At 41.4% G+C, this 13,438-nt stretch overlaps 1 protein-coding gene across 3 annotated transcripts in view; it reads left to right on the plus strand.

Moving 5' to 3' along the window:
• The window catches only part of PPM1H (protein phosphatase, Mg2+/Mn2+ dependent 1H), a 194,381-nt gene that overhangs the window by 109,293 nt on the left and 71,650 nt on the right, over positions 1-13,438 (plus strand). For all 3 annotated transcript variants that reach the window (XR_010922841.1, XM_067564120.1, XM_067564119.1), the window contains exon 4: positions 5,805-5,917. Coding sequence is in view for 2 of the 3 variants with exons in the window: in XM_067564120.1 (XP_067420221.1) it covers positions 5,805-5,917 (113 nt within the window). In the remaining variant the exon portion in view is untranslated. The remainder of the gene's footprint in view (positions 1-5,804; positions 5,918-13,438) is intronic.

Below are 13,438 nucleotides of genomic sequence, written 5' to 3' on the forward strand. Positions count from 1 at the left end.
AATAAATCAATATGTGGTGATTACGACCTTGTAAAATTGGGTCAAGATCAAATTTACTTACAACACTACTTCACTGAGTCTTACTGGTGGATCTCAAGTTGGGGGAATTGGCATCACTGTGTTTTAAGCAGGACAGAGTTGTTCGAGGAAGGATTGCCTCTTCTTTTGGAGGCCACGATTAGCATTGCTTGGTCTTCCCTCTTTTGGAACTGCCAGGCCCATTGACTAGGCCACAGCAATGAATGAACAAGTACACTTTCAGTGGTCTCAGTCTGTGACCAATCTGCACGCCAACTCTGGCAGTATTAGCTCATGGTTGTCTGGCCAGGCTAAGTGAGTCTGTATTCTAACAGAGTTTTCCCTGTAGTACTGTGGTCAGGACAATACAACCTAGAGTAACACAATTCCCTGTGATGATTCTGACAACTGTTTTGTCCCATCCATACTACAAACAAAAATCCAGGGTTTTTTTATTTTTAATTTTTCAAGTTTTGATTTAAATACAAAAATAGATGGCTATTCCGGGCTCTGGATGTTTAAAAATTTTAAATGTCAATCCCACACAACCGAAGCACCAGCTGCCCAGTGTATCAAAATGAATCCTAGAAAAATCTTTATCCACCTCTCCTCAGCACTCCCTCAGAGCTCTAACAAATAGATGGACTTTGCAGTGTGTCCTGGAGATTAACAGATGTGGACTATTTTGGAACAAAATGGGAATGAGGTTCAGACCGGAAGAGTCCTAAAGGAGAGTGTCTGCCAGCAACCCCTTTCTCTCTCTCTTTTTTTTTTTTTTTTTTTACGCAGAGATGGCTTCACCTTGAGCATCTGATTTCAACAGTAACATTATCCCATGGGAACAGAGACAGTCGGTCTTTCATGTAGGTAGTTCTAAGCCATTTATGACCATGACTAAAACCAACATGAAACTCCAGCTGGGGACCAATAAACAGGCAGTCTAGTTCATGAAGCACTGATGGCATGTGCTTGTAGTGTGATGCTCCCCTTAACAAGTAGGCAGTGGCCTACTGCACCAGCTTTAGTTTCCAAAGGGATCTTAGGTGCAGCCTTGTGGACAGTGCAGATTTTGAAGTGGAAAAAGCATGGAAAACCGTCCATATCCAAGAGAAGAAGTCACAACTTTGCAGAAGATGATAGATGAAAAACTGTGACCGCTGCAATTTTAATTCTCTAAAAGCAAATGGTGATCTAACAGCACACTGAAGTTGTGAAGTCAGGCAGTAAATAGCAGACAGATACCTCACTGAAAGATTCCGATACAATCATTGTCATGTTCTGTTGAAGCTTTCCCTAATCTCCCATCACTTTAGTATTGTCTGGACTGAACCTGAGCCTGCATGCCCATATTAATGTCTCCGCTTCAGCCAGATGCTGGTCAATTTTGTAATGTGTGAAAAGTGTACCAAAGGCACTGCAACGCATGCTGCATCGTAGATATGTTGAATAAGAAGGATGAAAAACTGAATCTTGCCGTACCTCAAATGAGAATCCTTGGGTGGAGCACCAGTTACCCTCTGTGACCACACCAAGGGAAAAGAACGGTCACCTAAGATCAGCTCCATCTGTTCCCCACTAGGTGGCACAAGCAAGTCAAGCAACGTATCACGGTTGATGGCATCGAAGGCAGCTGATGGGCTAATAATATGAGTTTCAACATGTGATCTTCATCAACTGCCAGGAAGAGATCATCGACCAGTGTAGCCAACACAGTCTCTGTGCCAAACCCAGTCTGTATTTGGCTTGACCGGGATCGAGGAGAACTGAGACACTGTGAGAATCGCATCACCAGAATCTTCTCAGCAATCTGTCTGAAAAATGGAAGATAGAACACTGGCCAAAATGGGTCATGCTGTCAACCTCAAGTGACAGCTGCTTGATCAAAAGCTGCAGAATGCTTTAAGAGCCACTGGTTGCCAGGTCTGTATAAGGATGGTGTTGGCAATATTTACCTGCAGTGGATCCAGTATTTCCACACTGCCCTTCACCAACCAGGAAAAACATAGATCCAAGTTGCAGACTACAGCATGAAGTTCTCACAACACGTGAGCATCTCAGGGAATGGCACTGAGTGAAATTCAGGCAGAGAAGACTTGACATTTGCCCCATTGCAATATTGCTTGGCTCTCAGAGATGCAGGTAGCTTGCCTGCTGTGAGGCAGATGCGAAAATCCACTGAAAGATTCATCTTGTAGCTATTGGAGATGAAAAGAATGAGCTACTGAAGTCAGTTACTGTAGCTCCTGGAAAATCTCTTATGCCCCAGGGGCTTTACCCAAAACAAATCCCTTTGTGGTGTTTCAGAGACACTGGCCAGCTAAGAATTCTATACTCTGTCATTGCAACATATGTACTCTGACAAAGATTTTCCACATAGCTTACAGAGACTTAGCCACCAGACACATTCATTAAATTAATGGGAGCTACACAGCAAAATCTCCAGATACCACAGGGAAAATGAACTTCCACTAGGAGAGGAAATAAAAGTGGTAACAGTGGCTCAATTTTCCTTGTATACATTGTTGCAGTGCAGGAAAGCCCTTTCTTTCATAACATATAAATATCTTATCTTCAATGTGGGCACAATTTGAGGTCACTTTTAATTTAATAGAGCATGGTGACTTTGGCAAGTCACGGTAGTAAAACTTTGAGCTCTGAATTGAAGCTGGCGCTCCATCTACAGATGGCTGCGTAGGTCACTGTGTCAAGACTGGTCAATCAAAAAATGGCCATCTTTTTTCCTCATCTGTTTTACAAAATTGGTGGTGGCGGTGGTAGAGTGCAGGCCATACTTACAGGATGTGGAACTCTATTCTGGGAAGCAATGACTCTGAAAAAGATTTGAGGGTCATGGTGGATAGTCAGCTGACATGAACTCCATTTATGATGTTATATACAAAAGGGCCAATGCAATCTTTGTATGTATAAATAGGAATATCAAGTAGCAGTAGAGAGGTACTATAACCGTCCGTATTTGGCACTGGTGCAACCATTGCTAGAATACTATGCCCCATTTTGGTGTCCACAGTTCAGGAAGGATGTTGATGACAAATTGAAGAAGGTTTAGAGAAGAGCTACAAGAATGATAAAGGGATTAGAAAACGTACCTTAGAATGATAGACTCAAGGAGCTCAATCTATTTATCTTAAGAAAGAGAAGGTTGAGGCCTGACTTCATCATCATCTGTAAGTATCTACATAGGGAACAAATATTTGATAATGAGCTCTTCAGTGTAGCGGAAAAAGGTATAACACAATCCAGTGGCTGGAAGCTGAAGCTAGACAAATTCAAATTTTTAACAGTGCGGATAATTAACCTTTGGAACAATTTACCAAAGGTTGTGGTGGATTCTCCATCACTGACATTGGATGTTTTCCTGAAATAGTTTGAACAGGAATTAATTCAGAGAAGTTCTATGGCCTGTATTATGTTGGAGGTCAGTCAAGATGGTCAGAGGGATCCCTTCTGGCCTTGAAATCTATTAAACTTATTAAGGGTCGGATTCTTTGCCCTGGTCAACACTACAGAGTGATGTTGACGCAAGGCAGCTTACATCAACCTAACTCTGTAAGTGTCTACACTAAAATGTCGCTCCTGCCGATGTAACTTGCCCACTATGCCGATTTAATAATAGAGAAGCATAGTGCTTAGGTCGATGTTGTTAGGTTGACACAGTGTCAGTGTAGACACTGCATTACTTACGTTGACTTTAGCGGCCTCCAGGAGATGTCCAACAGTGCCCCACCGTGACCGCTCTGGTCACCATTTTGAACTCTGTTGCCCAGGTACACAGGTACATGCACCTCCCTTTTAAAGACCCTTGAATTTTTGAAATTCCATTTCCTGTTTGCTGAGCATGGAGAGCTCACTGGCTACACGCTGCAGATGTGCTTCCTTCCTGGAGTTGCACCACAGGAGGTGGTGAATCTCCTGGGTCTGTGGGCCAAAGAGGCTGTGCAGGCACAGCTCCGATCCAGCCATAGAAATGTCGATATCTATGGACAGATCGCTTAGAATGTGGGGGAGAAGAGCTACAAGAGGGACCCACAGCAGTGCTGTGTGAAAGCCAAGGAGCTGCGGCAGGCGTATCAGAAGACCGAGGAGTCTAACAGTCACTCTGGTACAGAACCCCAGACATGCTGCTTTTACAAAGAGCTGTATGCCATCCTCAATGGCGATTCCATCATCACCCCCAAGAGCCCCATGGATACTTTGAGGGATCCCAAGTCACAGGCCCCCACTATAAACAGTGATGAGGAAGAGGAAGACAAGTACTAATATGGGGGACAGATGACCAGGGGATCCAGTGGTGCAACAAGCCAGGATCTGTTTTTGGCTCCTGGACAGTCTAGCCAGTCCCTACAGTCTAGTATGAATGAGCCTGATGCAGGGGAAGGAACCTCTAAGTATTCAATTTGTAGGGACACAGCTGGTGGTTTACTCTTTTACTTACTCTAGAAGAGGTAGTGAAATAACCAGTAGAGGTAGAGTTGCCATCTGCTTCTCATTCCCCTATACAGTTAGGCAGAGGGGGCCCTGCAGAATAGTTTGTGCACTGGGATGTTCTCGGAGTCCTCCATAGAGATCTCGAGGAAACTTTCTCTGTGCTTGCAGTGCTCATCACAGTAAGGCAGAGCTTTGCAGGGCCCATGCTTCTCACACACAGATGGTGGCCGCATGGGTTTGTGGGGCTTTGGAAAAAAAGGCGACGTGGAAAGGCGTGAAACTTGTTTGCCCCCATGAGCCATTACAAACCCTTCCCAAAACACCCTGCAGTAGATGATGGCAAGTTGCACAGTGGGATAGCTACTCATGGTGCACTGCTCTCTGCATCAGTATAAGTGCTGGTTGTGATGACGCGCACCGTTGACACGAGGAGCACAGTGTGGACACACAAAAGCGATTTAGTTACTATGGTGTCTGTACATCGACGTAACTTACGTCACCATAATTTTGTAGTGTAGACATGCCCTCTGAAAAATCAGACTCCGTTTAGTAATACCTTTTTTGCGTCATAACAAATAATTTTGAAGTCATCTTATTAAAATGAAATAAAACAAAATACCAGCATCCTTACCGTGCCAAAGCATGTGCACAACAAACTGAAAAAGGGGAAGGAAACAAACATTCATTTCAGATTTTTAAAGGATCATTATAAAAAAACAGGGAATAAAGCCTTTTTAACATACTTGGAAATGCCTTTAAAATCCACTTTAATATGTCTGTGTTTAAATTATTTAGATGGTTAAAAATGTCTGCTTCCTTTGTATACTCTGTGTAGCTTGATAAAAATGCAAAAATCCATGGGGAGGAAAATCAACTTAAACTTGTCTATGGTAAAGATGATATAAAATAGGATTTTTAATATAAGTATGTGTGTATGTCTCTGACAAGAGTCTGTAAAAGGTTTGATTTCTTTTGGGTTTTCTTCCTCAACATTGATTTGTAAGCAGTAACAGAAATTGGGAATGTAACAGAAACCAGAGTGTAATTCAAATATTAGTCAGAGGATGGCCTTCTTGGGTAACACTTGCCTTCTGCTGTACCTTGCACAATACTTACCAGAGTACTTTATCCATGGAACAAACGGGACTGGGCCCCTATGCACACTGCTCTTAGATATTCCATTTGTTTTCCTGAATATACAGTTGTGTCTGCAACAGGTAAAGAAACTCAACAGGACTTTTAGCTTAGGAATATGAATATATATAATGTGTTAGGAAAATCTTCTCTTCCTAAATGCTCATTGCAGAGCTATGTTATAAATTCTTTTCTGTCTTCTTTAGGATTTACAAATAGAGCGAGAGAGGACTATGTACAGTATATCTGGTGGCTGCACAGCCCTTGTTGTTGTGTGTATGTTGGGGAAGCTCTACGTGGCAAATGCAGGTGACAGTAGGTAAGCAAAGTGGATCTCTAGTTTTTTGGTGTTTTTTGTTTTGTTTTATTTTATTATTTTTAGGCAAAAAAAAACCCAATTTCCTTTGCAACAGGCAATTAGCAAAGTAACACAATGAGGCCCTGATCCCTGATTGGAATACACCTCAATACCAATATAAAATATAGGTTCTAAATTGGCTATTAACACTCATGAAAGAGATATTGGAGTGTCTGTGGATAGTTCTCTGAAAACATCCACTCAATGTGCAGTGGCAGTCAAAAAAGCTAACAGAATGTTAGGAATCATTAGGAAAGGGATGGATAATAAGACAGAAAATATCGTATTGCTTCCATATAAATCCATGGTACACCCAAATCTTGAATACTGTCTGCAGATCTGGTTGCCCCATCTCTAAAAAGATATATTGGAGCTGGAAAAGGTACAGAAAAGGGCAACTAAAATGATTCGGGCTATGGAACAGCTTTCATAGGAGGAGAGATTAATAAGACTGGGACTTTTCAGCTTGGAAGAGACAACTAAGGGGGGTTATGATAGAGGTCTATACAATCATGACTCGTGTGGAGAAAGTAAATAAGGAAAGGTTATTTACTCCTTCCTGTAACATAAGAACTAGGGGTCACCAAATGAAATTAATAGGCAGCAGATTTAAAACAAACAAAAGGAAGCATTTCTTCACACAACGCACCGTCAACCTGTGGAACTCTTTGCCAGAGGATGTTCTGAAGGCCAAGACTATAACAGGGTTCAAAAAGAACTGGATAAGTTCATGGAGGATAGGTCCATCGATGGCTATTAGCCAGGATGGGCAGGGATGCAAAACCATGCTCTGAAGTGTCTCTAGCCTGTTTGCCAGATGCTGGGAATAGGTGACGGGATGGATCACTTGATGATTACCTGTTCTGTTCATTCACTCTGAAGCACCTGGCATTGGCCACTGTCTGAAGATAGGATACTGGGCTAGATGAACCATTGGTCTGACCCAGCATTGCTGATCCTATGTTCGTAGTAGTAATATGCCTTACTGTTTATATTGAATGGTTGCAATAGCTATTTAATAGAAACTAACATAAGCCCTCTATTCAGATAAGAGTGATGTTTAGAGAAGTTGAATTTTTTGGTGTTCCTTATTAGCAATCACTCAATGGCTCTTGCGCAGGGTGAAATAAAAAATCATTTACTGTAAGTTCTAGTACAACTTTATTGTTAACCACTGTTTGAAATAGTTCTATGTTTCTGTCTGAGAATTGAAAGAACTGTTTGAACTAGAAGTTACTATTGTCCCCCAGCCTGCTTTTGGAGGCTCTCCTAGCTAATCCATGATGGGTTCAGTGCCAGTTAGTTATTACAGATTTGGCTAGTGCTTTAGTAACTGGACATCTGAACAGGTTAGGATAGGGAAAAGAATTCTGACTCAGATATTCACCTACCCTCAGATTGAACCTCGATGGAATTATCTGAAGTTCATGCCGTTCATTTAATTATTGTATTAATATTTATATTCATATTTACTTAGGTATTAATTATAAAAAGTATGTCACTGGAAATATCACAAAGCTGTTTTTCCAGACTTCTAACCAATTCAAAACCCCGGAAAATACTGGTAATCTATCTCTCTCCTTGCCTCACCACCCCCAGAGAGAGAGAGAGAGACTGTTGTAAGATTTCCAGTCTTTTTGCTGTTTGTGCAGCAGCACTGTGATATTGGGAAAGAACAAGCTGAGAAAAGCAGGGAGGAGGAGACGATAGTTCTCTGGGTAGTATTGAGCAAGGCTCCGTAGGCCTAAAAAGGGGAATAGACAGCCCTAATATTAGACAGAAAGCTGTTAAAAGAAGAAAAAAGTGTGTGTGTGTGTGTGTGTGTGTGTTTCCACCACATGTAAGCGTGTTTACAAAGACAGTGAGTGAGCAGCTATAGTACTGCTCAGAAGACTTAGTTTAAGGGGGCAGCACGCCCAGAAATCTTACAGCTGGCAAGAGTAGTCTCTTGTGCACACTGTCCCAGTCTGTGTATGCCAGTGCTATGATTCTTCTTATGTTTATAGATAGGTATTAAATTAGGAATAAGATATTGCATGCTTTCATTTTGAACTATTCATTAATTTCATGTTGACAAGAGACACTAAAATGTGAAGCTCAAATTCCCTTGGAGACACCGCATCAGGCCAAAGTGAAGGGGGAACAAATACACGTTACATCCCACCGATGTTAGAGTTAAATAATCCTCAGCAATACTAGCCACATCACTCTTTGTCTCCCGCCTTGTATTCAGAACAATCACAACTGGTTTCTGCTAGCTCTCTAGATGATGAGAAATTGGATCTCTGCCTCTTCCATTGAGCTTGGTAGGTTAGAGAAGTTGCTGTGTTGTCTTTTACAATCTGAACAAAAGTCTCAGCATCGTTGGCACTTCTAAGTGCTGTTCACACAGCACATGCTCAGACTTAGGAGCAGCTGGGATCCTCAGTCTGAACAGCATAATTAAAATCGGTGCACTGGATCCTTTTAGATCTTGCTTCCAGGATGAAACTTCTCTAGACAGACTCAAACAGAGGGCACCCTTTTTAATCACTCTAGTAAAGCCCACAAAACCCTATCCTGAATTCAGCTCCTGTCACTTCAGCTGTTCACTCAATCAGATAGAATTCTCCCCTCTGAACGACTTAGGGTATGTCTAGGCTGATTGTGCTGTGTCGGGCTCCACAGATTGACACAGTGGGATCGATTCAGCGGCCAGTGGAGACCCGCTCAGTTGATCCCAGAAGTGCTCTCCATTTGATGCAGTAACTCCATCCTTTGGAAAAGAGTAACGCTGCATTGACCAGAGGGCATTTTCTGTCGGTGCAGCAAAGTGAAGATGCCTCATTAAGGGAGCATAAGTAAGTCAACGGGAGATGGGCATTCTACAGTATGTAGCTTGCATATCTCCCGTTGACCCAGTGTGGCAGTGTGGACCAAGCATAAGGAGTATGATCAGAAAGTAGCAGTCATTGACTATGTCATATGTGATCTCATTGGAGAGGGCTTTGCTCTTTATTCTACCCTACAGATTGTTCTGGAACAGGTATCTTGAGATCTTAAAACCCTGTATGACTGTCCCTAAAGTTTTTGGGGTGCTCTTTTTGCTCCACAGTGACTTTAATTTTGTACCATGTGCCCAAACCTTAAGTGTTTGGAAAGAAGAGAGCATTCATCACAGAGTGTAATGCCTGTGTATCTTTTTCATCAAGACCTAAGCGAGAACAGACCACAGCCTCAAAACATTCCTTTCGGAGGAGGTCTTGGGGGTTCTTGGACCTGAGTAGATCTTTGCTGTGGGGGATGCGCTGGTTGTCAGTTACACAATGCCAAACGGCTCTTCTGGAGTAAACTTAAGTCCTCAGATCCAGCAGGGAACAATCTGAGATGTTCAGGTTCAAAATCTTGGAAATGAGGTTTTTGATTATTCATTTGAGTTGAGTTACTGAGACTTCTGATGGATCTGAATGCCCTTTGAATCTCTCTGAAGTGCATGCTTAGAAGAAGAGGATACATAGGAATAAAAAGGGAACTAACTGGGCTACTGGGATGATCAGAGAAATGGAGAATCTCATCATACCATCCCCTCCATAATCTAATCAAGCTGAGTCTTGAAACAAGTTAGGTCTTTTGTTCCCAGTACTCCCCCTGGAAGGTTGTTCTAGAACTTCACTTCTCTGGTGATTAGAAACCTTCATCTAATTTCAAGCCTAGACTTATTGACGGCCAGTTTATATCCATTTGTTCTAGTGCCAACATTGATCCTTAACTTAAATAACTCCTTTCCCTTCCTGGTGTTTATCCCTCTGATGTATTTTTAGGGAGCAATCATCTCTCCTCTCAGCCATCATTTCCTTAAGTCTCCTTTCATAAGGTAAGTTGCCTACAGTGGCCCGTTCATGATTGCTATTAGCAAATTTCTCCAATGGCCAGGAATGGGACACTAGATGGGGAGGGCTTGGAGTTACTACAAAGAATTCTTTCCCAGGTGTCTGGTGGATGGGTCTCACCTACATGTTCATGGTCTAACGGTTTACCATCTTTGGGGTGAGAAGGAATTTTCCTCCGGCTTAGATTGGCACAGACCCTGGAGTGTTTTCACCTTCCTCTGCAGCATGGGGCATGAGTCATTTCCTGGTTTGAACTAGAGTAAATAGTGGATTCTCCGTAACTTGAAGTCTTCACATCAAGATTTTTCAGTAACTCAGCCAGAGATTATGGGTTTGCTATAGGAGCAGGGGTTGTGAAGTTCTGGGCCTCTGTTGTACAGGAGGTTAAATTAAGGCCAGAAGGGACCTCATGATGATTTAAAATCTGAGTTTAATTGTAACTATAGGTCTGAAGGATTGGAATTGAGTCGCTGCCAGTCGTACATCAATGCAGACTGCCTCCTTGGATCCTAGGGGCCTATAGAGTGATTTTCAGATCCATGGCATTTGGATCTTTGATCTGCACCAGTGGGACCTTCACAATAGATTTTCATACTGAGCAATGGCTATAAAAGCCTTTCCAGAACCTAGAAGAGGGGGACACTTCTTGACTGGCATGGTATCTCCTGCGTCCAGTTCTAGATCTTTGAAAAGTGAATAAGTATCTCCAAATAAGGTTCTGCAAGGGTTTGGTGGAAAAGCTCTTTGCTGCTTTATAATCTCCAGATTGATACGTCTCACACCTCTGCAAAGTAGAAGTAAGGGTACCACCTCAGGTTCAAGCCAGGTGCCATCCACCAAGATGGCAGCAACTGTGAGTCTGCCTGTCTATTGCTAGGAACTTCAAGCATATCCACATAGGCTCATAAAAGCCTAATCATGTGGCTACAAAATTTGTCACATGGTTAATAAAAACAAACTGATTTTTCTCCGTTGCCTTACACTTTGGTGGTTATTTTGCCCTGTGCAAAGTGGGCACAAAATTATACTAAATCAGAATAATTGTGGTTTCCACGCACTTTGCAACTCCTTTTGAACAAGTAATGACAGCAATGAAAAGGGAACAGTGAAATTGTAAACTACAAAGGTAGGCCCATCAAATGTAAGTTGGATGGGAGACTTTTCTTTCCTAGGTACATCTACATTGTGGAATTCTCAAAAGCGAAGAAATTGCTCACCACTTTAGAACTACATGCAAATTTATTTATTTACGTTATTTAACTTCGCTTTCCCTCAGTTTTTGCTCATACCCACTTTCAGACTCTCATCCTCACACACACCCCCATTCTCTTGCATATTAGTGCTCTCTCTCTCTCTCTCTCTCTCTCTCTCTCTCTCTCTCTCAAAATCTACAAATAAATCAAGCTCCGTTTCCTACAGGCTAGAATACATGGAAGAAGGTCACATGTTGCAGTGATGGGAACCACATAAGTACCAGGATAGATCTAGTTTGTACAAAACTCTCCTGTGCTGAATGAGAGCTAGACTTGAAATTCAGTGCAATTTCAAAACTGCAGGGGTTTACAACAGTGGGTTTTAAAAGGTTTTCTGGTATCATAGAAACAAGGTATATGCAGGAAACTGTTACTGTCACAATGAGAATAAGTAAAGACTAAGTATGAGACTTGAATAATAATGGGTTGTGCAATGCTAGTCACACCTCAGAGTTGTTTCTTGGATATTCAGTTTAACCACTAAAGCTTCTCAAATCTAATCACTTCATGCCATGTACCCTGGCACTGTTGTATAGCAGCTGTCCCTTTTGTAGTTGATATGTAACTACATCATGAAAAGACTTTAATTACCATATTACTAAATTACCAGCAGGCAGTCTTCTGATAGAGCCCTAGCTCACTTCTGTATAGACTACTAGGCTTAAACAAGCTGAGCATCTTCAGTGGGGTATGGAAGGGAGAAAAACTGTGCTAATTCTAGGTTTTGTGATGTACTGTTATTGAGCATGATGTTATGGCTTAACTGATCATGCTAACGTCAGTGATATAATTAAATTTTTGCTAACCACGGAGTCACAGTTCTACAGTAATTATAAGGTTACTGCACATGCATCCTACTAAAAATGAGGTGACATCTCACAGTCTGATAAACTACTGAAAGAGCCACTTTCGCTCTATAATTGGCAGGCCTGGTTCATTCTTATATTTGGTCATAAATATAGCTTCTTGTACAGTGAAAATCTATATCTGAACCTTGGCCAAAGCTTTTTAATGTGTCTCTTTCTCTCTAAGCTAAACATCAGCCTACTTACCACCAGATTACTTGGCACACAGTCCCCTCCATGGGAGAAGGGAAAATGAAAAGAAAGTCTTTCAGTGCTTTCCTTTTAAAGGTACGGGTCCCAAGGTCAAGCCATCTGTTTGCTTCCCTTCAAACACTGCGTGAAATGAGTGCTGGCAGGAAGGATATTCAGCAACGTTCATGCAAGGTTAAACTGGGTAGCTGACTGCAGCACTATCGGTCTTGTATTCAATAAGTAAAGTTTCAAATGTATAGTGGTCTCAGTCTATTACATTGCACTTTGCGTACCAGTGTGATGTACACGTTCTATAGTCCCTAGGCCAGAGTATATGAGTAGCTGCTTTGTGAGAGACAATAAACCTTCACTGCTCACTTAATTCAAATAGAATAATTGAATTGTGTATTGTTAGAGTGACTTCGAAATAAAAAAAAAAGTTATAAGTCTTGTTAAATTCGTTTCTCTTAGCTTTGATAGGTTTTTAGATTTTTGGGTTTTTTTTTAAGTTAGTTAATAGTTTAGGGCTAGTGCGAGGGGGACAGTAAACCAGAGAATGGACAGATGTTCTTTGCTGATTACTAGCAAACTACAATGCAGGCTGACTCAGTGTAACACTTGCCCAATATCATTCTGATAACTAATGTGATATGAAGAAATTAGTCCTCTCTTTGGCACAAAAGTTCGTCTACTTTTCACGGTGGCCCCAGCATGGATCTGTCCATTTAATTAGAGACTGCAAGTGTCACCATTTTGTGCTGCATTATATATGGTGGTGCTACAAAGTCATTCAACAGCTGTGCTTTTATCACTCTATTGAGAAATAAAAGACAGGTTGATTGGTTTCCCTGTGGAGACCCCAAACTCTGGCTAATCAGCAAATAGATTCTTGAACTATTTTTTTTGTTTGTCAAAGAAAGAATCAAAGCAAGGGATAAGAATTTCAGAGAATTTATAAACTGGAGAGTCATTGGACTTTGCTTAATCAGATTTTCTTATTGATACTTTGTTTTTCTCCTCCGCCCTCATCCAAATTTGTATTTGCAGGGTGTGTTCTCTCCTTTTAAAAATGTTGGACGTAATTAGATTTCTAGGGAAAAAAATCTCTTCTTTTTTCTAATGTAGAATAAATGGCAAGGTACTTCAAGTAGTTAGATGACAGTAAAACACTGGGTAGCTGCTTTACACAGGGTATTTACATTAGGGTTAAGAATAATAATCTCACCAGGTTCATACTGCCCATGTGAAAATGAGTGTATCATATACACACTTCTTGCCATTCAGAAAAGAGGAGCAAAATAAAATAACAAATACAATGTTGAA

Source organism: Emydura macquarii, unplaced genomic scaffold (assembly GCF_026122565.2).
Source record: "Emydura macquarii macquarii isolate MOO-44397 ecotype Brisbane River unplaced genomic scaffold, CSIRO-AGI_Emac_v2 contig_2636, whole genome shotgun sequence".
Taxonomy (NCBI): domain Eukaryota; kingdom Metazoa; phylum Chordata; order Testudines; family Chelidae; genus Emydura; species Emydura macquarii.